Below are 27,987 nucleotides of genomic sequence, written 5' to 3' on the forward strand. Positions count from 1 at the left end.
TGGTTGATTTGAGTGAATGGTTCTTTCTAAGCTAAATCTTAGAGTAAGTTATCTTTGGTTGATTTATTGATTGATGCACCTGTGTACCAGGCTTTGGGGCCCCATGGGAACTCCTCATGTTTCCTTCAGCTCTTTCCAGTGTCCTCCTCACTGCAGTCCCAGCACTGGGCTATCCCTGTCCCGCCTGCCTCCTTGCCCTGGAGGCTCACCGACCGGTGGCTATCCTCACATCAAAGGTTCTCCTGCCAGTATCTTTAAGGATGTGGTTGGAGACGGACAACACGTAACAAAGGACAAAGGTCCTGGAATCTCGCAGAGTTCTTATCTTTGTCCTAGACTAGTGCTGTTCAATAGGTCTTTCTGTGCTGCTGGAAATGTCCTGTAACTGCACTATCCAGTATGGTAACCCCTAGCCACATGTGGCTAGTGCCACTGAGGAACCAATTTTTTACCATTAAAGTTATTTTAAATGGCTACATGTGGGTGGTGGCTGTCATATTGGACAGGGCAGGACAAGACCTTCAGGGTGGACAGCCTGGCAGGGATATGTCAATACAACATAATAAGCACAGGCCAAGAAGGAAGCACAGTGTGTGTGAGGGCACCAAGAAGGGGAAAACCCAACTTGGGGAGGGGTGGGGTGGGTCAGGGAAGGGCATCTGGAACTTGCCCCTTTCGCGGAGTCTCTAAGGGTGAGTAGGAATTGGCCAGGTAAAGAAGGGTATTCATCAGAGGAAGCAGCGTATGAAAAGGCCTGGAGGCGCGCGAGTCTGAGATGTGTTTGTGGAATAATGAGAAAGGAACGGGAGAGGGCAGCCCAGGGGTGATGGATGTGAGCCATCCGTGTGCCCTCATTCTTCTGTTGCCACAGGTTTTCTCACCAGGGCCTCCGAAAAAGCGAAAGTAAGACCAAGTGACACTTTGGGCCACATAATGTCTCCACTGTAAAGTGACTGTTTTTCTCTTTGTAATTAATGAGTGTCTTGTGGAGAGAGAGATGCATCAAATTAATGTAAATAACCTGTCACTGCTCAAACTTTCCCCCACCAGTTTTAGCATTCACCCGTTATTCTCCAGATAGCCAAATGGTGATTTTTCAAATGCCATCATTCTTTTGACATGGATTAGTTGGCTTTCCAATGTAAGGGAGAGCTTTCCCTTCTCCCACATTTATTTATTTATACCCTTATGGACTCATGGTTGTTTGTTTTATTCAATGGGCTATAACACACTCATGCCATTCTTTATTTTGATATTCCAAAATGCCCCAAATTTGGCCAGCAAGAGGCCCTCTAAGCTGGCTCCTGTGTGCTTTCGGCAGGTCTCCGTCTTTCTTTGAGTGCTTCCTTGTTTTCTGGCATCACAAGATGCTGCAGGCCCATCTTGTCCTTTCCCTGCCCAGCCCAGGAACTGGCCATTTTTTTTTCCAAGGACACCTGGCTCTTTTTGGATGAGAATGGCATTTAGAAACCAAGATTTGGGCACTCGGTGTTATAGCTGCTTTAAGAGTTTGCTTTTTTATTTGAAAAGTGTTTGCACATCTATTGATTTTCTCACTCATCATTCCTTTAAGGAAGAGCCTTTCCTTTTCCCTCATTTTATGCATTTGTATCAGTGCAGAGTTGTAGATTTTTATTTTATTCAATGAGTTATACTAGTATCATAATTCATTTGGAATTATCATTATTTTGAATATATCTTGATTGTTATATGTATGTATTAAGTACATAACATATGTCTATTTCTCTCCATATATGTATATAAAACCGTGAGTTCACACAGATATGTTGATACTTTGAGGAGGATCTTTCAATAATCAGGCTAGAGATAGTAAATAGCCCTCACACAGAATAGAAGGTTAGAAAATGGCATGGCAGGAGGGGATGGATTCCAGAACTCCTTAGGAGTCAGAACTCACAGCTCACAGCTCAGAACTGGAAGGGACCCTATTTTACAGATCAAAAAACTGAGGCACAAGGTCATGCTTATCCAGTTCATCCAGAAAACCTGGATGGGGTGAGTGTGGTCAAGAGCCCAGCCGAGCCTTCCAATGACTGCTCTGCACCAGCTCCATGCCAGACCCTCTGTCCCAGGGGGGTGCCTGAGACTATCCCAGCCTCCGGTCCAGGGTGAGCTCCCCGGTGCCTCCTAATTCTTCACTCTGCAGTGCCCAGATTCAAGTTGGTCCTCAGCAAGACCCAAGGCCTGGGAAAGGAACCCGTTTCCTGAGCACCTTCGTGTGTGTGTGTGTGTGTGTGTGTGTGTGTGTGTGTGTGTGTGTGTCAGGGATGACGCCATCTGAGACTTTACAGGCAGAATTGTATGGCAGTCAGACAGACCTGGGTTTGAATTCTAGCTCTGCCACTTACTATCCATGTGACTTGGGTAAGTTTATACTTCTTGGAGCTTCAGTTTCCTCAGCTGTCAAACAGAGATAACAATACCTACTTCATAGCACCTTGCCTTTGATGAATGGCAGTCATCATTATTTCTAATCTTCATAACTACCCTGTAAGGAAGGGATTATAGCACTTCATTGGATAAATGAGAAAATCAAGGATCAAGGAGGTGAGGTACTTGGCAGATCTCAGTGGGTGAATGTCAGCTTCAGGAAAGCCAGGACCATGTCTGTCTTGGTCACCATTATATTTCCAGGGCCCAGAAAAGTGCCTGCTGCACAGTAGGAATTTAACAAATATCTGTGAATGAATGAATTGAATCTGACTGGCTTTAAAGACTCTATGCAATTTCCATTTGCACTTACAGGATAGTGGGGGGAATGTCTGGGCTAAGGACCTCAGAGAAGGCTACGGGAAGCCTGGGCTGAACTGAGACCCCAAACCTGGCCTCACAACTCCTGATTCATGCTCTTTGTCCTTCACTAAGCTGCCTCCAGATGGAAAGGTCGAACTTTCTTCAGCCTAGGATTTGGCATGTTTTCCCACCTTCTTCATTCTTCTCACCATTCTCCTGCCCAGTTCTATTACTGGTGAGAGCAAATGAGATGAAGAGCATTTGACCAAGACTCAGCAACTTCTTGTGTAACAGTGGGCAAGTTGTTCAATCTTTCTGGAACATGGTTCCTCATCTACAGAATGGGTAAATTGACCTACCTCTTTCCCAAGACTGTTGCAAAGATTAAGGGAAATTATATGAAAGAGCTCTGTGGGCTGTTCAATGCTTACACATGTGAGAGGCTAGTGATTCTACTGGTATTAGCATCACCTTCCCTAGTTTTCTGTTTCCCATCCAGACAGTTGTTTGGTCGGGTCATTCCCATGTGTTTCCAGTGCAAAGGGGCTGAGGTTTCCCCTGACACCTAGAAAACTAGAAAAGAGATGTCACTATCTGTATTAGTTGAAACAAGTTTCTTCACAAGCTGAGTGGGGATAAAGATTCTAAACACTCAAGGTAAAACAAGGATTCAGGTGATAAAAAATAAGAAATCACTAGGCACAATGCCTGGCACAAAAGAGATTCTTAATGAGATTTGACATATTGGTTGTTGACTCTCAGAAGTAAAAATAACAGTTAACAGATACTGAGGGCCTTCTGTCTGCCAGGTATTGTACAACAGTCCTGCCAGGTAGGTATTAATATTATCATCCCCCTTTGTTTCAGAAGCTGGGAGTTGCCCAGGTTACATAAGTAGAAATTGGCAGAGCTGGTGGGACTAGAAGTCGGGTCTGTCTGACCCCAGGGTGTGCCGTGCTCCCACAGATAGGCTGTGCTTAGCTCAGTCCTGAAGCAGGCAGGATGATGTACCTACCTGGGACGCAGTATGTGATTAGGATCAATGAACTGAATGAAGGAATGATATTGCCTACCCACTTCAAACATATTCGAGCATACAGCAGATGCTTAATACACACAGAAAATGTTTGCAAAGAGTTTATATTATTTACTCAACATCAATTTACTGCTTACTATGCCAAGTGTTAAGGATGTATAAGTCCACATGGTCCCTCCTTAAGGAATTCAATCTGATGGTGGAACACAAAATAAGCACTTAATCAGCTTGTACACAAGTACTCTAATATGTGCACAGCAGGTGTTCAAACTTTATGTGCACCTGTTGAATAACAGAGATGATCCTCAAATACAGTAGATGCCTGATGTCTGGGCAAAGTACTGGTTTGATCCTCATTCAAGTAGTTGTGATAAACCTATTTAGAAAGTGTTCAACAAACGTGTACACAATAGCAATAGCTGTACACATAGAAGGTACTCAAATGCACGTGACGGGCTATACACAGTAAATACAATCCGTGTACCTAGATGTTCGAGAAGTACACAGCAGACTCACAAATGGGCCTCTCATACCATAGGCACTGAGAGGTGACAGATAAATATGCTGTTGCTAAACATCCAATAGTTAAAATACTATGTACACTCAGGCTTATTTTGTAGTACATTGCACAAATGTGCACACAATAAAAGTGCATACAGAACAGTTGAAAGTGTTCATTAAAATGCTGACAATGACTCTTTGGGGGGGGTCACAATGGAAGCCCCATCCCTGAGAGGTCTCTACGCATAACCTTGGATGAAATAAATATTTCCTTCCTTTCCTTGGGACCCAGGATTCTCAAAATCTATAATGCCTGGGGAGTGAGCAGCCTCCTGCCTTCCTTCTTTCAAAGCCCCAGAGGTGTCAGCGCCTAGAGCTGGGAGCTCCTTACGTTTCCCCTAACCTGCCGGCTGGCAGAAGGTGTCGCCCGCAATCAGGGAACGGGAGCTGCCTTCAGTGGCCCACACCGGAAAGAGGAGGGAGGAGAGAATGTTGGGGCGGGGCTCCCGCCAGGGCTGAGGTCATCGAAGGGGGGGTGCCAGTTTCGGTCTACCGCCCACCAACCCCAGCTCCTCTTCCGGTCTGTCTCCATAACGCGCATGCGCACCACTGGCCTTTAAACGTGCACCGCCGGTCCATCCGGAAAAAGGATCCGGCGTTTTAATTACACTTTTGTTCCTCCGCTGCAGAGGCGGACTATTTGCTCTCAGCCTGGGACCTACTTTTGAGTTCCCGCTTCCAAATAGGGAACCCAAGCCTGCCGATCTGCTCTTTCCCCACGGGATGAAGGTTTCCTAGGGCCCGGCCTCATACAAGATATACGAGGCTCGGAGGGACATCCCGCGGAGGGATCCGGTTTGTTGTGGTGAGGGAAGGGGGGGGCGCTGACAAACCAAGATGGCGGCGGCGGCGATGAAGGCCGCGGCGGTTGGGAGGTAGCTGTGCTCGTGAAGGCTGCGGGAGTTGGGAGGCAGCGGCTGAGTTTGGAAGGAACGGAGCAGGACGAAGAGGCCGTAGCAGGAGCGTCAGCCTGTGCCTCTCTGTGCGCGGCAACCAACACGCCCCCTTGGCCCTCGGCGGGTGGCGGCCGCCCCGCTTAGGGCCTAGTCTCCGAGCAGTGCCTCGGTTTCATACAGCAGCGTCCGCCATGAGTCCTTAAGGGTGGTCCGAACCCTCCAGTCCTAGGGCCCACCATGGAGCCGGGGTCTGACGACTTCCTACCGCCGCCGGAGTGCCCGGTGTTCGAACCTAGCTGGGCCGAGTTCCGAGACCCTCTTGGCTACATCGCGAAAATCAGGCCCATCGCCGAGAAGTCGGGCATTTGCAAGATCCGCCCACCCGCGGTAAGGCTCGGGGCCGGTGGTCGCCCGCGGCGAGGCCAGGGACCTAGAGTAGCTGACGGGGGAGTCTGGGGGTGGGGGTGGGCAGCTTGAGACGTGGGGGAAATGGGGTGGCTGGGACCGTTGTGGATGCGGCGCGGGTCGGAGAAAGGGTGCTGGGGCCAGGGGTCCTCGTGATCTGAGCCCCCAAGTGACCTGGGCTCAGAGACCCACCCCCACTCCCACTTCGCCTTTCGGAATCACTCCTAGTAAGGGTCCAGACAGGGATGCCTAGTGGACCGGGAGAGTTCAGACAGGCATGCACACATCTCTTAGTTACCCCGGACCCCCCAGGTCAAGGCTGCACTAAATAAGGCCTTTCCCCCATCTACTGTCATCACTTCTCTTAAGGCAGGCGGTGTGGTGTAGGGGGAAGCTCTGAAGGGAGACAGACCTGAGTTCAAAACACCAGTCTGCAGCTTCCCAGCTGTGTGACCTTGGACAAGTAATATAATTTCTCTGAGCCTGTGAAATGGGTTCCACGAAGGATTATTTCAAAAATTCGGCTAAACCAGGTCGCGTCTATGTGTAGTAGGCACTAGATAAGTGGTAATTATTGTGACTGCGAAGGTGTTTGATGTGGTCATTCGTTTGCTCCTATGTGAATTGACTCATATTTACTCACATCCTGCCAGGCCAATCCTTCTATGATAGTATCAGGCTGGCCTGGTAGATCAGTCAGGAAATCAGTCTCGCAGGGAATGCTCTGTCTGGCTCCCCTGAGATGGGTTCAGGGAATTGTCCCTTTCTTTTCCTGGACTTTGCTGCACATCACCCCTTCCCAGACTTGACTTCTACGGAGAGGCTTGGACCAGTGGGCTTGGTGGGGTATGAGTCCTTCTCAGAGGATTTGTACTCCGCTCTGTCCCAGGATGTAGGAGGCCCCAGAGGATAGGGAATTCTTGGACTCCCAGAAACAGAATGGAGCTATGGAAGTCTGCCTCCTTTGGAATGCTTGAATCCCAGAGGTCAGCGACAAAGGGCATATCTTTGCTCCTAGGCCTGGCTTCAGGCCAGGAGAAGTCCCCAAAGGGCTACGAAACGCTGGCATGGAGGAGAAATGACGACGTGTGTGTTCAGTCACCACTTGGGATTCCAAGGGCAGAAATTGAGTTTGTCTTTGAGGATTGAGGATGTTTTCGAGTGGGTGTCCCTGGCTGAAACGGGATGGGAAGCCTCTCTGCCACCTGAGGAGGGCACCGCAGGCCTTCTTATTAACTTAGTGCTTTCTGGTGCTCTGCCACAGATCTAGGCTGGTTTCAAATGGATCCTCTGGGAGGTGTTGGGTAAGCTCATTTCTTCCTTGTTGGAGCCTGGCCACAGATCTCTGAAGTATCCTTGTCCATGGTGAGGGAGTGGCAGTGGGTAGTGAGAGGTCAGGAAGGCTAGCAGAAAGGACAAGCTGAATCCTGGGCAAGCCTCAAGGAGGCAATGTCTGACGTACAGGATAGTGGGGGCCTGAATTTCCATTTTGTTCTATCTTGGATTTATCTGGGCAGGCTGGCCCTGTGCAGGTGTTGTTACCCTCCGTTGGGGGACCAGGAAGGGAAAAAATGACACGTCCCTAATGTGTGTGAGACTGTCCTTTGCAGGGGGCCGTCCTTTGTTACGCTTCTTTTCTCTACCTCAACAGTGTGCTTCTCCAATTCAGGAGAGCTGGCTGTCTGGTTTTGTTCTGTTTTCTGTTGTTGTTTTTCCTCTTGTCGGGCTGCTGCTCAGCCACCTTTAGGCAGCCAGGCCTTCTGGCTGGAATTTGAAGCACTCACCCAAGTAGTGGTTGGGCCCGGGGTGGGAACCTGTGTATCAGTGGGTGCTTGGAAATGGAGGTTTGTTTGCCTGTGGAAGGGCCATTTGGGTTCTGAATTGCTAGACAGGTGACTGCTACTCTTGGGGAAGATGGGTGAGAGGAGAGTGTTGGTGCCCTGGAGTACACCCAGGGGAGCTGGGAAGGGCCTTGCTTCTTGCATCAGGTAGTCAGCCTTTTTAGCACCTTCCTGCTCGAACTGAGACACTGCATGTTCGGCACACGGGAGAGTGAGGCTGAAGGCAGGATGAGAAGCTCATCGGTTCCAGGGAGAGCCAGGCAGGGAGGTTTGCTGGCCCTCCTCAGCTGTCTGGTGCACCCATAGCTCTTCCTGCTCTAGGATTCTGCTTCTGCCATTTCCTGTCAGGTTGCTTGAAGTTGCTCTTATTCTTATCTAGAACTTGATTCAACAGGAAAGAAGGGTGCCTGGAGTTTGGGGTTTGAGCACCTTTCTACCTGGGCTACCGGCACTGAGGGGAATGCCCTACATTAATAGGCAAGAAGGCGTGGGGAGCTTGTCTGGGCTTGAGCTATAACATTTTAGTCTGTTTTTGTTGTTGTTGTTGTTTTCCAAGTCAAGTTGTCCTTTCAATCTTAGTTGTGGAGGGTGCCATTCAGCTTCGAGTTGTTGCGCTTTCAGTCTTAGTTGTGGAGGGCGCAGCTCAGCTCCAGGTCCAGTTGCCCATTGCTAGTTGCAGGGGGCGCAGCCCACCATCCCTTGCGGGAGTCGAACCGGCAACCTTGTGGTTGAGAGCCCACTGGCCCATGTGGGAATCCAACCGGCAGCCGTCAGAGTTAGGAGCACGGAGCTCTAACCGTGGTGTTGTTTTTTTAAGCCCCTGCCTCACTGAGCTCCAGGTGTTTGCTACCTGAGTGGAGGTTGGGGGAAGTATGTGTGGATGCAAGGATGAGTCCTCGGGCCCCTTTTTTAAATACATGCATGCAAAAGAGGCCAACAGCCTTCTGTTTCCTTTTACTGTCCCCCCCATATGTATGTGTGAGCATGGGGAGCCTGGGGCAGTGCGAAGAGCCTTGGCCTGGCAGTCCGAAGACCTGGGTTCTAGTCTTGACTCTCCCACTGACTCAGCAGGTGATTGTGGAGAAATCACATTTCTTCTCTGGGCCTCACTTTCCCCATTTGTAAAATGAGGACATTGGTCTAGGTTACTGTAGGTTCTTCTCACCGTCGCAGCAGGAGCCAGGCCTCTGGGGAGAAGAGGACTGCATGGGAGGTGTCGTAGAGGAGGGTATTGGGGAGGGGGCTCTCCACAGCCGCCTTTTGGGCAGGACACAGCAAGCTCCAACGTGGCAGGGCAGAGTCTTCCCCACTTTTATTATCATTATCTTTCCCTGACTTCCCTCCTCCTCCCCCAAATCTCCTGTTCTTTGCCACCATAGTTGGGCATCCCAGCACTTACACCGCGCCCCCCCCCCCCCCCCCCCGCTTCCTCCCCTGCCTCTTGCTGGCAGGTGTTTGAGAGAGGACCCACAAGAGCCTCCAGGCTGGGTGGTTGATACACATTCTTGCTCCCTGTTCCTCGCTCGTCCCTGCACTCTGTCCCAGGCCCTTTAAAATGAGAGAACAGACAGTACAGGGCTAGACCTTTAAATCCTGCCAGAATCAGAGCTGAGCCGCCCTGCATGTGTGTTGGGTAGTGGGGTCGGCCTTAGATGTCAAGTCTTGATGATGGTGCCTTTGAATAACATTTTCATTTGAAAACCAGTTTAATTTTCCATATTGGTCTTATGAGGAAGCCGGGGCAAGAGTTTCTATTGCCACCTTACAGACGAGAAACCAGGCTGGGAAGCGTAAAATCCCATAGCTAGTCGGTAGTGGAGCTAGAACGGGAGCCCAGGTCTTCTGACTCCAGATCCTGCGCGCTTTCCCGGACTTCCAGACCGTGTGTCCCCCCACACGGCACATGCCTAGGGCATGAAGGCTTTCACGTGGATGTAGGGAGAGTTTGGGGTCAACTGTTTGGGGCCCCGTCTCTCTGTTTCTTGAAATCCTAGCACTTTACTGTTGGGAGGGACTTGGAAGAAGATTCCCAGGGCCTGGGGCCTTGGGGGTGGACTTGAGGGGCTGCTAAGGCCCTCTTCTGAGTTGTCTGTGGTGCAACTGGGCCAAGTGTCTGCAGGTTAAAAAGCCGGGGGTGGCTAGGGGTTTGGGAAGGTGAACGGAGTGCTGAGCTGCTTTTGGTGCCCTCTGGTCTTGCGCTACGCTGGAATAACGCAACTCCCTTTCCCTTCTGTACCCCCTCAGGACTGGCAGCCACCCTTTGCTGTAGAAGTGGACAACTTCAGATTTACTCCCCGAATCCAGAGGCTGAATGAACTAGAGGTGAGAAGACTAACAGCTGGTGGCGGGGTTGGGAGAATGGAAACCTGAGCTCTGGCCCCTCCTCCCTCATACCTTTTCTGGCTAAGGTACCTGTTCCTGGGCCTTTAGTCTCTCTTCTGTGAAGTTGTATGGAGGGCATGGAGGAAGCTTTAGGGCTGTGACTATAACTGAGAGCGGGGCATTTAGCGTTTCTGATGTGGTAGCCCAAAGGCTGGGGCTGTCCCTTTCTCACAAACGTTTGCTACTTCTGAAGCGCCCCTGTCAATTACCTACCTTACCTGACTCCACAAGAGGGAAGTGTGGAGCTGGCTGATACCCTTGTTTGGCCAGTTTGGCCTCGTCATCCAATTCATCCACAACCCTGTGCTTCCTATCGTTCCTTCCATGGTGCTTAGTGAGGGAGATGGATGGGAACAACACAAACACTGGTCTGTGGGGAGGCTGGAATGGTTACAAACTTGGGCAGGAGGTCAGGCAGGTAGATTTTTCCCTCTCCCTTTTATTCTGTACAGGAAGTCCAGGTCCTTTGTGTGGGTAGGTGAGGTTTTCCACTAAGGGCTTGAAAATGTCCTGGGTTAATGAGCGTGTGTGCCCTGAAGCCAGTTCCAGGTAAGAGCCTGGAGTTTCCCATGGCAGATGTAGCTTAGACGTATGCTAGCACCCCCTCCATCATTATTATGTATCCGACAAGCCTTATTCAGTGTCCTGGGGGCACATTAGGCCCAACCAAATACCCGTGACCTAAAAAGCTTACTTGTCGTACAGACCACAGCTCTTCAACCTTGGCACTATTGACGTTTTGGCCCAGACAATTTTGTCATGAAGGGCTGTCCTGTGCGTTGCAGATTATTTATCAGCATTCTTGGCTTTTACCCATTTGATGTCAGTAGTACCCTTTCTCAGTTATGGTAACCAAAAATATTTCTAGGCATTGATACCTGTCTCTTGGGGGGCAAAATTGCCCTTCATTGAGAATTGCTGTTTTAGGGTCAATCTAAGTACTGTTCGGATCAGAGCAAAAATCATCTCTTGTAAGGGTGTAAGCTCCTTAGAGAAGCGGCTCTGCCCAGGTCCGTGGGAGTATAGCTAGGGCAAGGTGTTGCCTAGTATGGCACAGGGGCAGGTTTTCCAGAAAGATAGTGCTGGCTAATGAAGGGGGAGGAGCAGGGATGAGGCCAAAGTTGGAAAGCCAAGGGGTTGAGGTGGAGGGAGTAGAGTTCCTGGCCCCTTAGGGGTTCTGACAGCTTAGGACCCCTAGATTGTTTCCTTCCACAAATAGACCTTAGTTTTTCTCATCTATGGAATAGAAAGACCTGTCCCTGTTCCCCCTAATAGGATTAGAGCAAGGTAGTGAATGGTAGTGACTTAACTAGTTCTCCCTAAAGTCAGGCCTCGGACCAGGGTGAGGTGATTATAGACTTAGGGCCTTGTGAAGCCCTTCTTGCGCCACTGAGGTTTCAGGGGAGCCTGGTACATGCTTTACTCCTAGGATCTTTGGCCCACATCGGGTCCTGGGATGACCAGGTGCCAGCACTGCTTTGGTACACCATTTCTTAGTTCTTGAGGCCATTCTGTCTCTCAGCCTTCAGCTGCCATGGAACAAGTTTTCGTGGTGCACAGGAAGAGGTGAATGTGCTCTTTTGGAGCCTTCATTCTCTGAAACATGCCTAGAGCTTAGATAAAATTCTGGAATTTCCAGGGGGTGTTCGTTGTTCCTCTCATAAGTCCACCCTTCTGGGGTAAGTGGCCTGGGAAGTTGTTTTATTTCCCTTTTATTATCAGAAAACAGGTTGAGAGAGTAAAACTGATTTGCTCGAGGCTATACAGCAAATCAGTAGCAGAGGAAAAGCTGAAACAAGTTATTTGACATTCAGATCTCTCTTTTTTTAATTGAATAAACTTGACTTGTAATATTGCGTAAGTTTAAGGTCTATGGCATATTACTGTGATTCATTTATAATAATAAGATTGCTGGTGTAGTGATATTTATCACGTTATATAATTGTAGTGTAGTATTATCTGTATTCGTTACACTGGCATTCAGATCTCTTAGTACCTGCTGTGTGACTTGAGAAAACAGGTTCTCTGTGGAAGAGATGACGATACTTACCCAGCCTGGTCCGGGAGATTGAGAAAGAGTATATGTAAAGTTTTAGCTGCTGTCACCCCACGCTCTCCATTTTGGGATCTTGGGCTTATCCTATTAACTAGAAGGTGGCAGAGATGAGACAGAGGTGGGCTGAGCACGGGCTGGAGTTTGGGATGCAGTTCATTAGGAGAGGCCCTGGGTAGTGGGCTGTTCTGTACCCTTTTCTCCTCCCCTAAGATAAGCCAGAAGACGGTGAGGTGGAAGGGTCAGCCTCTTTGAGCTGTTTCTCTTCCAGGCCCAGACGAGAGTGAAACTGAACTACTTGGACCAGATTGCCAAGTTCTGGGAAATCCAGGGCTCCTCCTTAAAGATTCCCAATGTTGAACGGCGGATCTTGGACCTCTACAGCCTCAGCAAAGTAAGAACAGGTTTTTCTTAAACCCCTTCCCACACCTTAATATCCTTGGTACTCTGGGGGCTCCCTTGGTTTGGATATTGGATGTCTAGGCTGCAGTGGAAGGAGTGCAGCCTGGTAGCACACAAGCTGTCATCAGAACTTCTAGGCATCTCTTGCTGCAATTCGAGTCTGTATGGTGGTGGTAGGAGGGAAGGGGTAGCCCCCGGGGAGTGAGGGCTGGAGTTGCCCTCATTGCCCTTCCTGCAGGCCTCCTCCCTCATGTACATACACAGCGCGTCCACATTCCCTCCTGCTTGTCCTTGCAGATCGTGGTGGAGGAAGGTGGCTATGAAGCCATCTGCAAGGACCGTCGATGGGCCCGGGTGGCCCAGCGCCTCAACTACCCACCCGGCAAAAACATTGGCTCTCTGCTACGTTCCCACTATGAGCGTATCGTTTACCCCTATGAGATGTACCAGTCTGGAGCCAACCTAGTGGTAAGCAGGCCTCACACCCACCCCGCCCCCACCAGATGCAGATGTCTAAATTTGCTTTTAAGGAAAGCGGTTCAGTGGACTAGAGACCTCAGAGCTAGACTCCACCCTTTTCTAGCGGCATTCGTTCTCTTCTCACATTGCCCAGGTCAGAGGTCATGGAGTCATCCGCAGGGCCAGCCTACTGTCCATTGTGTGACAAGGTTTTAACTGGTAGAGGAATTCAGAGGAGGGAGAGGTCTTTTGGGCTTGAGAGGTCTGGGAAGAGATGGAGTCTGATTTAGTTGGGGAGCTGGTGGTGGGGAGGTGGTTGGCAGTAGAAATGGCATAAGCAGAGGCATGAGAAGAATTCCCAAAGTGTGTGCTGGGTGTCAGGGGTAAAGACCAGTGGAGCAGGGCCAGTTGGTATGGGTCCCGGTGGTGCAGCCATAGCTTTGGTTGCCACTGGGTGCGGGTAGAAGGAAATCCTTGCTGTTGGGGATTGCAGCCCCTTGGCCTGACACTTAGCCCTCACTTGTCCCCAGCAGTGTAACACACGTCCGTTTGATAATGAGGAGAAGGACAAGGAATATAAACCTCACAGCATCCCGCTGCGACAGTCTGTGCAGCCTTCCAAGTTCAACAGCTATGGCCGGCGGGCCAAGAGACTGCAGCCTGATGTGAGTACTTCCCGTCTACCTTAGGGCTGTGCGGCCGGCCAGAGGCCTGTCCCGCCCTCTGGCCAAGGCTCTGTTCCCTGTTCCACTCGCCCTTCTCTCGGTTCTCCAGTTCTGAACCGCAGTGAGCCTCTCCGAACTCACTCCTGCTCTTTCCCCCACTCGCAGCTGAGCCTCCGCAGTGGACCTTGATCTGTTCATACAGTGTCTTTTCTCTGTATGCCCTTCTTGCCTGCCTTGTTCCTTTCCTGACTCGCTCTGCTCACAGGGGTAGACCTCTTCTTTCTCCTTATAGCTGTGCCCTAGCCTCAGGCGGAAGCTCACGTGCCAGGCGTTCTTCTGGGCACCCGGGACACAACAGAGAACAAGCTGGACACTGTCCCTGGGCTTAGCGAAGCATGTCACTTAGCACATGATGTTAGTCACTGCCATTTATCAGTAGTGCCAAAGCCTGGTAGATTTCTTTCTGTATGTTATTCCCACACCCCCTTGTAACTCCAAGGTAGGGGTTAATAGTCTCAGTTTTACAGCTGGGAAAATTGCGATCCTGTCTTAATTCGTTTCCAAGGCAGCTGAGGAGGGAGCTCCTTTACCCTGGCTCCAAAAAGCACTTCTGAATCCTTGCCCTAGCCTGCACACACCTTCGCCCCTGGCGTGAGCTCAGGTGATACGTAATGTGCGCTGTTGTTCTTTTAGGATGGGGCAGGTAGCAGTCTTGATTCATTGGCCTTTTCTTCCAGCCGGAACCCACAGAAGAAGACATCGAAAAGAATCCGGAGCTGAAGAAGCTGCAGATCTATGGGGCAGGCCCCAAGATGATGGGCCTGGGCCTCATGGCCAAGGATAAGACCCTGCGGAAGAAAGGTGAGGCCTGACAGGCTGGGGCAATGTGCAGGACGGTGTCACCTGGGGAGAGGAGGTGGGGCCCTGAGTGTCGCAGACCTGTACTTTAGAGCTGTTCTGCTCTCCCAGATAAGGAAGGGCCTGAGTGTCCCCCCACCGTAGTGGTGAAGGAGGATTCAGGAGGGGACATGAAGGTGGAGTCAACCTCACCCAAGGCCTTCCTGGAGAGCAAGGAGGAGCCGAGTCACAGCCCAGAGCCCTGCACCAAGATGACCATGAGGCTGCGGAGGAACCACAGCAATGCCCAGTTTGTAAGGACCCAGCCCCGACTCCCCAATGCTCTGTGTCTCGTCCCTCCAACGAGCATTTCCCCGGCGTGCCACCCGACCAGGTCGCATTAAGCAGAAAAGGGGGCCTGCCGGGCCCTGCCATCAGGTAGCTCACTTAGTCGGAGAAACGAGGCCACGTGCCATGGAACAGAACAGGAAAGGGGGATCACGTACTGTCAACACGAAGTGCTGCCAGGGGCCGGAGAAGGAGACTCCCTCTCCGCTGCTTCAGGATAAAGGCTAAGCTCCTCATTACCGCGCATGATTCAGTCCCTGCTGACCTCTAGCCTCATTCCCCAGCATTGCCCATCTCACTCCTCTGCTGTAGACACCCTGAACTACTTGTAGGTATGTTCGTGTTTACCCTGACACGTGCCATGCTCTTTCTTTCCCCCTCTTTTGCACACGCTGTTGCTTCTGTCTGAAAGAATTCTCCCCTGTGCGCTGCCCCATTGCAGTTTGCTTTCAGGTTTCGGTTTCAGGTGTTACCTTTTCAGTGAAGTCCTTCTCCGAGGCTGTCCCTCCTCATCTCCAGCTGATTTCCGTGCTTCCTTCTCTAGGCTCCCACAGTACCCTTCATGGGCCGGTATTGGCAATTTCTATATAATACACTGCCCTTTAATTTTTACGAACATGTGTCTCTAGTACTGTATGCCTTCAGAAGGCAGGTGCCACGCCGTCGTCGTCATTGTACACTGCAGAGCCTAGCATTTGTGGAACACGTAAGTGTTCTGTAGATGTTTATTGAATGAATAACAGTGGGGGATTCTAGATTGAATGATAAAAACTCTGCTCTCACAGCTCTACCAGTTTCTTTGAGGCGATGATAAACGTGCATGCAGTTGAACTGCAGACCTAGCATGACTGGCCTGTACAGGGCCGGGAAGGATCCAGCCAGCGCCCTGCAGGTTTCTGCTGGAGAGCCCTGTGGACCTGGCTCCTTTCTGGAGGAGTCTGCTGTGTGAAGGCTGCGCAGGGCTTAGGTGGATGAACTGTTGCTTCCCTCCCCTGGCAGATCGAGTCCTATGTATGCCGGATGTGTACCCGCGGGGATGAGGACGACAAACTCCTGCTGTGTGATGGCTGTGACGACAACTACCACATCTTCTGCCTGCTGCCTCCTCTGCCCGAGATTCCCAAGGGTGTCTGGCGGTGCCCGAAGTGTGTCATGGCGGTAAGGCCTTCCCAGCCCCGGTGCGTGTCTGCCCCGTAGGGTGTCCTTGCCTTCCTTCATCTGGCCTTACTGACAGCAGCATCCTAGCTCAGCCACACTCTTAGGTTTTGTGTCCCTGGGGTGAGGCTGGGATGGGCAGAGCTTCGGGGAAAAAGAGGAGGAGACTCAGCCTTTGCACGTCTTCTGGGAGCTCCCAGACCACCTGGGAGCGTGAGAGTCCTGATTAGACGGACTGTGATGACGCGTAATCAAATGCTAAATTGTACGTTAGGAACTCAGAGGTGTACAAGTTCTGGGGAGAGGGGACTGACTAAGGGTAGGTGTCAGGATGGAGATTTGGACGATAGGAATATGAAGAAAAACTTGCTCATTTGATTTCCAGGTTTTTTATTCTTTGGTTTTCTTGGTTTGTTTGTTTTTTTGAGAAAGCTTGGAAAACACACAAATTACCTATCTCACCACCTAGAGACAACCGTTGTTGATAGTCATATATTTTCTTCTCATCTTTTTGTTGTTGCATATATATAGTAAACTATCTTTAACAAATTTGGGATTTTGTATATTTTACTGTGTTCCTTTATAATTTTTCTAAGCTATTCAATTTATTCATGAGTATGATTTGTTTTTCTTGGAGGGGGTCCGTCCTATGGGTAAAATATTTCGTTGTTTTTCTTCTGTTGTGATAGTTAAATTGGTTTGCAGTGATACAGAGTTTCACTCGAAGAACTGGGCAGTCATTCTAGACTGGGGGATGGAGGGCATTCAGGAGCAAGGGGATAGGGGCGAAGGTACCTAGTGCAAGAGCGGCCTTAAGGAGAGCAGCTGAAGCCACGGTGAGGGCTAAGAGGCCTGGCAAGCCTGTCAAGTCCGTTCCACGAGCTTCCTGCCTGCATCCAAATGCTGGGCGTTCACCTACGTTTCTTTCTGGGTTTCTGGAGAGCAGACATTGATAATCTCTCTTGCCTTATCTTAGGGCCTCAACTCTGGTCGTAGAGACCAGGTGTGAATATGCACACACACGCACACGTACAGGTGAGGAAAGAGAACAAGACAGTGCATAATGGATGGCCTTGGTAGTGGTGGAGATTCCTTTGGGGGAATAGTTTGGATACTCGCAGAATAATAGACAACAGAAGACTGTCAGCCCTACTTGACTCTTAAGTGGTTATGGGCCAGTGGACCAGATTGACATTTAGTTTTCAGACATGAGCAGACTGTGTGTCTGACTCGCGTACATAACAGCTCTCGTCTAAAGCCATGAACATAGGTACAAAGTGAGATGAGCCCACAGCCAGTCTTCTGAGACAGTCTGAAAAACGAACAGTATAGGGTTTGGCACTGGAGAAGCTAGTGCCTTTGTTTCTCATCCTCTAAGTTACTAGACTATTCACTGCCATTTCCCCAGGCCTGTAGTTCCAGTCTGGGCATAAAAAAGCTTCTCTAAGCACCTTATGTTAGCTTACCTTTTAGCTCAAGAAAAAAAAAAAATGGTTGCAGAAGAGCATAGGATAGCATATTTAAGTCAGAGCCCATGGTTTAGATAGTCAAATCTTAAAGGAAGAGAAGAGCAAGAGTATGGTAGCACACATGTGGCGAATGAAAAGACCGAGCTGAAGTGCCAGGAGGAAAAGGTGGAGCTGTTAAGTGAGGCCTGCCTCAGGGCCTGGAGTGCAGACCTAGGGCTTTTCTCCCTCCCTACTCCTACCATATTCCAGCTCGGCTTTTGAGGCTTCTCCACCTCTTTGCCTCTGTCTTGGTGACATGTTCTCCTTTGGGTTTCAGGAATGTAAGCGCCCCCCTGAAGCCTTTGGCTTTGAGCAGGCTACCCGGGAATACACTCTGCAGAGCTTTGGCGAGATGGCCGACTCCTTTAAAGCTGATTACTTCAACATGCCCGTGCACGTAGGTGATGGAGGGCTGGGGTAGTGCAGGGCTAGGGTCATAGAAGTTGGTGCCTGATGGCCTTAGCTCTCCTGGGGCAGTGGGGCTCGGCTAGGATGGACCACCGTCATTCGCTCCCCCTGTTCCCCAGATGGTGCCCACAGAACTCGTGGAGAAGGAGTTCTGGCGGCTGGTGAACAGCATTGAGGAAGATGTGACTGTTGAGTATGGGGCTGACATCCATTCCAAAGAATTTGGCAGCGGTTTCCCTGTCAGCGACAGTAAGCGGCACCTGACCCCTGAGGAGGAGGTGAGTGGATGATTCGTTATGGCGGCTACGTGAGCTTAGGCACGTCGTTGAGCATCTGAAAGACTCCATGGCTCTATACGATACAGATATTTACACCTGCCTTTTGTGGTTGCCGTGGGATTTAGGTGAGATGATATGTGGGTAAAGAACACAGCCTAGTACCGGCATGGCATCTCCCGCCATGAGATTGGCTGTTTCCTTACCTGTAGGTTGGGGATAGTATTTACCTACAAATTGGTTACACGAATTGCGTGAGAAGGTGTGTAAAATGCCTGGCAGGGTACCTGGCTCATTCATAAGAAGCTCAGCGACTGGGACTGTATGTTCAGGAAAAGTGGAGGGGCCAGGCCTGCCTCAAGGGAAGGGTGCATTTTGATCCAGAGCAAGGGCTTTTAATTTGCAGGTATTTTGGTGAGTGGGTGTATCTGTCAACCTCCTTGAAATTGAACTGAATTGAAATTTCGTTTGTATGCATTTTTGCGGGGAAAAGAATACCTATAATATTTCGTAGATGTTTCAAAAAGATCTGTGACCTTGAAATTAAGGTTCGCTGGGCTAGAGGTCTCAGCCCCTCAGTATGACTCACCCCTTTTCCGCAATTCTCGACCCGACAGGAGTATGCGACCAGTGGCTGGAACTTGAACGTGATGCCCGTGTTGGAGCAGTCCGTGCTGTGCCACATCAATGCCGACATCTCAGGCATGAAGGTGCCCTGGCTCTACGTGGGCATGGTCTTCTCAGCCTTTTGCTGGCATATCGAGGATCACTGGAGTTACTCCATTAACTATCTCCATTGGTGAGGGGAGCCCTGGGGGACCAGGGAGGCAGGGTTGGGCTCCCTCAGGACCATGGTTGTGACCACTTCGTGTGTCCCCTTTCCACTTGGACAGGGGTGAGCCGAAGACCTGGTATGGGGTGCCGTCGCTTGCAGCAGAACATTTGGAGGAGGTGATGAAGAAGCTGACGCCTGAGCTCTTCGACAGCCAGCCCGATCTCCTGCACCAGCTCGTTACCCTCATGAATCCCAATACCCTCATGTCCCACGGCGTGCCGGTGAGTGCCTGAGAAACAGGGACAAGGGCTGGCAATGCTGTGTGGTGGTGGTGGCGGTGATCGTCTGGAAGCTATGCTGTTCTGTCTTACTTGGGCAATCGGTTTGACGATTCTACAGACCCAAAATAATAGTGGTTAGATACACGATGTGATGGCAAGCTTTCTGGGCCATGTGTTTGAGGGCAGTGCCTTAGGGATGGCTTCTTATCACATCGACATTCTGACGAGTGGAAGAGAGAAATGGAGGAAGGACAGGGCAAGACAAGTCTCCTTCTAAGGACACACATCATTTCCATTCATTTCCTGTTAGTCACATGGCCACATTTAGCTGCAGGGAAACCTGGGAAATGGGATTTTTGTTCTGGATGGTCATGTACCACTACAAATTGGAGGTTATGTTATTATGAAAGAAGGTCAGAAAGGATATTGGGACAACAGTCTCTGCCATACTCTCTTGACTATAACTCTTCTTGGAGCAGGTCTTTTTACTTACCTCACAGGTCAGAAGTTCAGTGTGATAATTATTTTGCAATATATAAGCCTATCAAATGAACATGTCGTACACCTTAAACTTATTTGATGTTTCGTATCTCAGTGCAGCTGGGGGTGGGGGTGGCGGGAAGTAACCTTAAAAGAAAAAGTACCAGTATCTTCCAACATTAAAATAAAAAAAAAATGTTTAACCCGGGATCCTGGTTTATACTGTCCTCCTCTGTGGGCCCCTCCTACCCTATAAAACATTTTGCTGACTGTACATCCTGGCTTAACCTATAAGGGACTTTATATTCTTGGGAATTTCCAGCATTAATTAGCATCAGCTAGTTTTCTGGTGTGGGTCTGAAAACCTGATCCACAGTCCTGTAGGAACAGGGATTAGTATCTCCACCACCTCTGCTCTGAGTCTTCTTCTGTACTCTCTCCTCCCCACTCCCTTCCATTCTCCACCCTCACCCCTGCCTTGCCTGCCCTGCCACTTAGTCTAATGCGTGGGGTATGGTTGGCAGTCAGTCCATATTGAATTGATGTCTCCTTGAGATCCCTGGACATCTGTACAATAGGGCTTTGGACTAGGTCAGTGGTTCTCACCTGAATTTTTTCTCGCCTTCACCTTGTTTTGATATACTACGGACCCTGTGCGTCCTATGTTTTATTATACATTTTAGCGATCTTTAACCAAGGATTGAGGTATCTAGGGAATTAGAGGAACCATTCTACAACAGATCAGGCAACCTCTCTCCCCTCAGAGGTAGGGCTGTCCTTTCCCTCTCTGCTTCACCCTATTTAAGAATCACTGGACTCGCGATGTCGAGATGATCAAGGGCCCTTCTAGTTCTCTTCACAAGTAGACATTGGGTGTGACCTTTCCTCAGACCTTGCCTACGTCAAAGAAAATTGTAAGAGTAGAGGAGGACTCAGACAGCTAATGTATGTATATAATGTATATATGTAGCTATTTTAGTGCTTACCTCTGTTTACAAAACTTGATCACAGACTTTTAAACATGTGCGCTTTCCTTCCACCTCCACAGCATTTCTCTTGCTCCTGGCCTACCAGCTTCTGTGGCCACCTGCCGCCTCCCCACCCCACTTCTGTGCCCTGCCCCTTCTATAGGTAGCATCTCCGGGCTCTTTGCACTCGGTGCTATCCCTCAATCCAAGGCATTTTATGATTTTCATATTCTCCTGCTGGCAGGTTGCAGTGTAGCGGGTTGGAGCTACCCCAGCGCTATCTTTAGCCTGCCCCCCCCTCCCCTTTGGTGGGAGAAGGCCATTTCTTTTTATAGATATATAGCATAAGTATTATTTTCATTATAAAAGAAACATGCCTCCTGTCCCAAAAATGGAAATGGAGAGGTCATCCCTGTTTCTTCCCCGTTTTGTTATGTTTCCACCTGTTGTTTTTCTATGTCAATTTTGATACAGCAATAATCAGTCTGTGAATTTTGTAATGTCTTTTGTAATTCTAATGATCGAGAATGGCACTGTCCAGTTTGGTAGCCACTAGCCACATGTGGCTACCGGGCACTTGAAGTGTGGCTAATACCAACTGAAATGTGCTGAAAGTTACAGCACATGTTGGATTTCAAGACTTACTATGAAACAAACGATATAAAATGTCTCACTAATATTTTTATATACCCACCACCCATTGAAATGGTAATACTGTGACTACATTAAGTTAAAATATGTTGAGGTTAATTTCACCTGTTTTCTTCTTTCTAATGTGGCTACTAGAGAATTTTAAAGTGCGTATGTAGCTGGCATTACATTGGACAGTGCTGGTCTAGAATGATTTTTGGTTTCTTACTATGAACTATTTATAACCACCTTTTAAAAACTACCAAGCCTTTTTAAAAGGCAGCTTTATTGCAGTGTAATTCACATACCCTAAGATTCACCCAGTTTAAGTGTACAGTTCAGTGAATTTACAGAGTTGTGCTACCATCGCTACAATCCAGTTTTAGAACACTTTCATCACCCCAGAAAGATCCTTCATGCCCTTCTGCCATCACTCCCCATTCCAACCCCGAGTCCCAGGCAGCCACTAACCTGCTTTCCGTCTCTAAAGATTTGCTTTTTGTAGGCAGTTCATATAAATGGAATAATATGTGGCCTTCTGTGTCTGGCTTCTTTCATTTAGCATAATGTTTTCAAAGTTCATCCATGTTGTAGCCTGTATCAGAACTTCATTCCTTTTTATATGGAATAATTTTCCATCGTATGGGTACACTGTATTTTGTTTATCCATTCACCTGTTGATGGCCGTTTGGGTCATTTTTTAACAGCTGCAGAATGTGAGGAGAGCTTTTTAAAATAACTACATAGGAAACAGTAAAGTGACATTGCCAGAATCAGGGTGTAGGTTGAGACAGAGTCAGGAGCATTAGGTTCTATTTCTGGCTCTGCTACTTGAGGCTTCTCTGGAACTCAGTTTTCACATCTATAAAATTAAGGCTGGAACTAGATTGTTCAGCAGATATTGCTAGAACTCCTTTTATGTGCAAGGCCTCTGGTCAACAACCTGAAGGTAAATAAACCAGTTCCTACCTAAGGGTATCATGCACAGATGAGTGGAGGTCGGAGATGACTAAATTAGTGGAATAAAGTGTTAGGGGTGCTACAGAAGAACAACAGACTGCCTCATTAGGAAGGGGCGGGGGGAGTGGCCAGGAAAGCATTTGTAGAAATGGTGACCCTGGCAAAAAGAGAGTTTGCCTTTCAGGCCATGGCTTTATCGTGTGGACAGGGGGACTCGAGTGAGGGCTTCTCGGTAGGGTCATTACATGGTCAAAATTGCATTTTTTTTGGAAAACAATTGTAGTGGTTGGTAATGGGGGCCAGTGCAATAATACAGGCAAGAAATACTAGTGTTGCCTCTAAGTAGGGATAGATTTGAGAAGACAAAAATGTATTGGAGGTGACAGTTGATGCATGACCTGAATAAATGTGCAGATGTATTCACGAATGGGGTGATTCAGTATTGTTAGGATGTTAATTCTCTCCACATTAATCTAGAATCCTACCAGAGGAGTCATTGGGTTGAAGGGTATAAACATTTTAGGTTCTTGGTATGGATTAGCAGTTTTGCTTTCCAGAGAATAGATGTTATTGGTCCTCTTCCACGCTGTGTCTGTTTCACTGTGTCTTCATTGACATTGAGTGCTCATCTTAAAAAAGCTTTGTGAGACTTCTCGGTAAAGATGGGGAGTTAAACGTACATATGGCTGTTTCCATTCTGTACTGAAACTCCACTAAAATGGTACAAAGGTGGTTTTTTTTTTTCTTTTTCTTTTTTTTTTAAGGTAAAAGAATACAGAGATGGAAAAACGAGAGAAAACAATGATAAAATGCTTGAAACTAGAAAACAGTTAAGAAAACTTAATCTTAAGCCAGTACTGGTACATCTGAGAACCAATCTGATTTATACATCAGAATCCCCCAAAGGTTCAATAGTTGGTGGTACCAGGCATTCTGGGAAAAAAGATGGATGGGGTGAAAATAAGGATTGGTTCACATTTATATAAGAAGCTGTGAGATGCTCTCCCACACTGGGCATCTGGAAATGTGACCCTCCCTCACTCTAGGAAAAGACTGGAAATTTAATTTTGAAGCGTTTAAAACAGAAGAGCTCTGGATTGAGGTCTTCTAGGTACAGTTGAGGATGGGAGGTACAATGAAAATAGTAAGATTCATCATTGTGTGTATACTAGCTGCTGAGGTTCCCAGCCATCTCCCTCCACTTGGCTCTTAGAACACTGGCTGTCAAACCTTTTGCTTTCAGGCAAAAAATGGGAGAGTTTTCTCTGGGGAATCTGGCCCAAAAGGAAAGGCCTAGAATTTCCCAAATTAAATGACTGAGCCAGATCGCCCTCCAGTGAAGCTCACAGTTGACAGACTTCACCTGTGTACTCAGAGCTTCTATTCATCTTTTTCATTTCTTACTCTTCAATATAAGTAGACAGCCACAGATTAGCAGGCAACCAAGGAAACCTCTAGAAAACAAAATAGAACCAAACAGGGAGAAAAGCAACTTGGAGAAACAGAGCTTAGGCAGGGAGAAGTAAACTTCAAAAAAGGAAAGGAAGAGAAACCTTATTAATATTTTCAGAAATGAGCATATATGCAAACGTGAAATAAGAACAAGATACTATTTAGAAAGAACATACCGAGAACAAAAAGAGCTCTTAGAAATTAAAATTATGGTAAATCTCCCAGAAAAATAGAATAAAAAGATGAAGATGGAAAAACAGAGAGGAAATTAGAGAATTTATTTAGGAGGCTCAGTATTCAAATAACAGGAGTTCTGAGAAGTGAATAGATGAAAACTGAAAGGATCAAGTCGTTAATGAAATTGTTTAGGAAAATTTCCCTGAACCGAAAGACTGTGTTTCTAGAAGCAAAGGACCTACCCAGTACATGAATGAAAATAGGTTCACACCAAGGTATATGTATCTGGTGGATTTTCATATCAAAACACTGGGACCAGAAAAATCCTACAAACTTTCTGAGAGAGAAAACAGGTTTAATTCAAAGCATTAGCTATCAGAATGGTTTCAGACTTTCAAAAGCAACACTGGAATCTAGAAGACTAGAGCCATGCCTTTAAATGGTTGTCAATTTAGAATTTTCTATACAGTGAAATTATCGAGGGTGAGAGTAGAATAGAGATATTTAAAAAAAAAAAAAAAAAAGCTCTTCCCACCATTTCTCAGGAGGGTATTAGGATGTGCTCAAGTACAGCAAAGGAATAAACCAAGAAAGAGGAAGACAAGGGATCTGAGAAACAGGCAGTGTGTCACGGGAGAGTGACGATCCAGGGAGGACAGCTGGTCCAGATTGGAATAGATCATAAGGCTCCGTGAAAGACAAACGTGAAAACTGATAGAGAGCGGAGTTGGGCACTTGTCCAAAAGATGGGAATTAAATTACTAATATATGCATAGCAAACTAAGCCAATTGAGAAATAGGAGGCTATTTCCGTGTTTCCCTGAAAATAGGACCTACCCTGAAAATAAGCCCCAGTTAAGATCATCAGCCAGACGGACGCATTTAGTATATTATGACAATGTTCCAGAAGATCACATGACTGTATTTGAATAAATGTAGATGGTTGTACATGAAAAAATAGTCTTCTTTCCCCTGAAAAATACGCCCTAATGTGCCTTTTGGAGCAAAAATTAATACAAGACCCGGTCTTATTTTCAGGGAAACGCGGTTTTACTATAGTCTAGAGGCATGTTATTTAGTGTTAAGGTAAATGCCAAAATAATCAGAAGAGGTGAGAGTGATTGGCTCTGGGCAGTGGAGAATGGCAGGGCCTGCTGATTTTATAACAAATCTTGTAGAACCATTTGGCTCTCGAAACTGCATATGTGACTGATAAAGATAATTGTAAAAGAAAAAACCTTGGCCAGCTTAATGAAAGGTGGTATTTTAAGTTTTTATAAGAAGTACTAGAGAAGTTGAAATAGTTTGGTATATATGTTTCCTGATTTTTGACTCATCTTCCTGTCATCTGTCAACACCAAACCTTGAGAGCAGAGACCAGTGATCCTTTCTTTCAGAATTTGAGGGTCTGGGAGTCTGTTGTCAGACTGTTCCTGAGGCTTTCCTTTGCCTCCTGAAGGACCCTGCATACTGGAAAATCTCTGTCCCAGTGACTGTGGCCTTTCTTCCCCAGGTTGTCCGCACAAACCAGTGTGCGGGGGAATTCGTCATTACCTTCCCTCGTGCTTACCACAGCGGCTTCAACCAAGGCTACAACTTTGCTGAGGCCGTCAACTTTTGCACTGCTGACTGGGTGAGTCTGGAGTGCGGTGGGCTGCAAGGGAGAAGCAGACGGGCTATGGCAAAGCTGAGGCACCGTGGCCTCCAGACTTGGCAACACTCGACCTTGAACCTGCCCACAGCTGCCCGCGGGGCGCCAGTGCATTGAGCACTACCGCCGGCTCCGGAGGTACTGCGTCTTCTCCCACGAGGAGCTCATATGCAAGATGGCTGCCTGCCCCGAGAAGCTGGACCTGAACCTGGCAGCAGCTGTCCATAAGGAGATGTTCATCATGGTGCAGGAGGAGCGGCGTCTCCGAAAGGCCCTGCTGGAGAAGGTGAGTGGTGCAGAGAGTGCCATGGGTTGGGCACCCTAGCCTGGCAGAGGTGGCGGAGGGAGGCGGAGGCTCCAATAAGTTGAAGACAGCTTCTGTTCTTGGAGAGTAGTGAAAAGAACCAGATGGCGTCTGGATTGGGAACCACATTCCCTTCCCTGCCCTACCCTTTACCAACAACCAGAGCGTCAGTATCCCTGTCGACCAAATGGGGATTGTAACAGTGCTTATCTTTATGGATAGTTGAGTAGATTAAGGTGTTGATGAAGTAACTGAGCCACAGTAGGTGCTGCTATGGCTGCTTTTCATCATTTAAATAACCCAACAAGGCAGACTGACATATGCTGATTAGCTGGGTGACCTTTCCAAGTCACTTAACCTCTCATAGTTTCACTTTCCCACTCTAAAATGGGAATAAATACCTAACTTACGAGATGATTGTAAAACTTGAGTAAGAGGATTTATGTCAAAGCATCTGTTGCAGTGTAGCAGCTACTATTAGTAACATTAATACGTGAAGAAAATGATCGAAATATGGAAGCTTTCTTAGGAAATGTCATTTATTACGTTCAGATGGTTCAGTAGCTCATACTATTGCCAAGTAGAAGGCAGTCCTCCTTTAATCAGTTTCTCATAAGTATGTATCATTTGTGTATAGATGAGTGTAGTTCAGCTGTCTTCTTAAAGCTCCACGCTTGCCCAATTAGGGAATTAACTTAGAGTCCTCCATAGGATTACAAAGAAATAATAATCCTGAGGAATCCTGCTGCTTGTTCAGGGTAATACTTTCTCATTTTAAAGCTCATTTACAGCTTTCCTATGAGCATGGGCTGTAAGAGAATTGCAGCAGCAATAAGTGTTGGAAGTCTGGGGCCAGCCTGTGGCATTAGTCGGCGATCCCCCGGGCTTTACAGGCATCATTTCTCTCTCTGTTCAGTGCTGTTATTAAATGATGACCTTGGGGCTGTACCAGACTCCAGGAGGGAGCCAAAGCAAGATGGGAAGACTGGCATTCTCATCCTGACATTCAGATTTCTTTATACTTGGCCCTTACCTTGGAGAGGGGTGCTCGACCCCCAATCTTAAAATTGTGTAAAAGATTGTGTGTGTGTGTTTGTGTTTGAGTACTCTTTTGGGGAGAGGGCTCATAGTTGACATCCAATTCTCAGAGGAGTCCATGATCCAAAAATACCTAGGGACTTCATCCTTAGAGCATTCTCTGGCTTCAGAGTCAAATTGACTGCAGTCAGATTGTCACATTGGGCAAGTTACTAACTTGCTCTGGACTTAGTTTCTTCCTTAGTAAAATGAGATAGACCTGTGAAATAGGTATCCTTACCTGGAAATTAGAGCCAATACCAGTAAGTATTTGTTCAGCACTTCTTTTATTCTGTGGTCACCATACTGTACGTTAGATCCCCAAAACTGTCTTATAACTTTGACTAACATCTTCCCACTTCCTCTGCTCCCCAACCCCTGGCAACTACCAATCTACTCTGTTTCTGAGTGCAGCATTTTAAGATTCCACGTGTAAGTGATAGTCTATAGTATTTCTTCCTGTCTAATTTCACTTAGTAGAACGTCCTTAGTGTCTGTGTTGCCACAAATGGCAGGATTTCCTTCTTTCTCGTAGCTGAATAATATTCCATTGGATGTATGTATGTGTGTGTGTGCACACATACGTGTGTGCATACTTATACCACATCTTGTTTTCTTCCTTTGTTAAAAAAAATTCATTTTTTAAAATTTACTTTTAAAAAATAGTTGATGTATACAATATAATAGTTTCAGGTATACAACATAGTGATGAGATCATTTATATACGTTATGAAGTGTTCACCACAATAAGCCTAGTACCCACCTGTCACCATACATACTGCGGGTGCCAAAAAAATGTATGCACATGACTTGTATTCATCTTTTGTTATCGGTATGTATTGAGTATTACAATTGCAATACAATTCTTTCCTTTCTTAAAATGTGTATACATATTTTTGGCACCCTCTATAGTTATGATATTATTGACTGCATTCCTTATGCTGTACATTACATTCCTATGACTTACTGTATCACTGGCAGTTTGTGCTTCTTAGTCCCTACACCCATGGCACCCATCCCCCCCCACCTGGCAAACCTCAGTTTGTTCTCTGTCTGTTTCTGTTTTGTTTTGTTGGTTTTGTTTTTAAAATTTTACATATAAGTGAAATCATATGGTATTTGTCTTTCTCTAACTTACTTCGTTTAGCATAATGCCCTCTAGGTTGTCGCAAATGCAAGCTTTCGTTCATTTTTATGGCTGAGTAATACTTCATTGTACATACAGTTGACCCTTGAACAACGCAGGG

At 47.5% G+C, this 27,987-nt stretch overlaps 1 protein-coding gene across 7 annotated transcripts in view; it reads left to right on the forward strand.

The window, feature by feature from the left end:
• Positions 1-5,155: 5,155 nt before the first annotated feature.
• KDM5C (lysine demethylase 5C) overlaps positions 5,156-27,987 on the forward strand; it is a 33,220-nt gene continuing 10,388 nt past the window's right edge. For 3 of the 7 annotated variants that reach the window (XM_081042117.1, XM_081042119.1, XM_081042121.1), the window contains exons 1-14: positions 5,156-5,634; positions 9,738-9,815; positions 12,200-12,322; positions 12,628-12,798; positions 13,320-13,454; positions 14,192-14,315; positions 14,424-14,605; positions 15,639-15,797; positions 17,580-17,699; positions 17,830-17,988; positions 18,603-18,784; positions 18,879-19,041; positions 25,222-25,341; positions 25,451-25,645. In XM_081042117.1, coding sequence (XP_080898243.1) covers positions 5,485-5,634; positions 9,738-9,815; positions 12,200-12,322; positions 12,628-12,798; positions 13,320-13,454; positions 14,192-14,315; positions 14,424-14,605; positions 15,639-15,797; positions 17,580-17,699; positions 17,830-17,988; positions 18,603-18,784; positions 18,879-19,041; positions 25,222-25,341; positions 25,451-25,645 — 2,061 coding nt within the window. In that variant the 5' untranslated portion in view covers positions 5,156-5,484. Of the gene's footprint in view, positions 5,635-9,737; positions 9,816-12,199; positions 12,323-12,627; positions 12,799-13,319; positions 13,455-14,191; positions 14,316-14,423; positions 14,606-15,638; positions 15,798-17,579; positions 17,700-17,829; positions 17,989-18,602; positions 18,785-18,878; positions 19,042-25,221; positions 25,342-25,450; positions 25,646-27,987 lie in introns of those variants that run through there. The other 4 variants (XM_081042118.1, XM_081042120.1, XM_081042122.1 and 1 more) reach the window with 2 other exon arrangements.

This window comes from Rhinolophus hipposideros (genome assembly GCF_964194185.1).
Source record: "Rhinolophus hipposideros genome assembly, chromosome: X".
NCBI classification, from domain to species: domain Eukaryota; kingdom Metazoa; phylum Chordata; class Mammalia; order Chiroptera; family Rhinolophidae; genus Rhinolophus; species Rhinolophus hipposideros.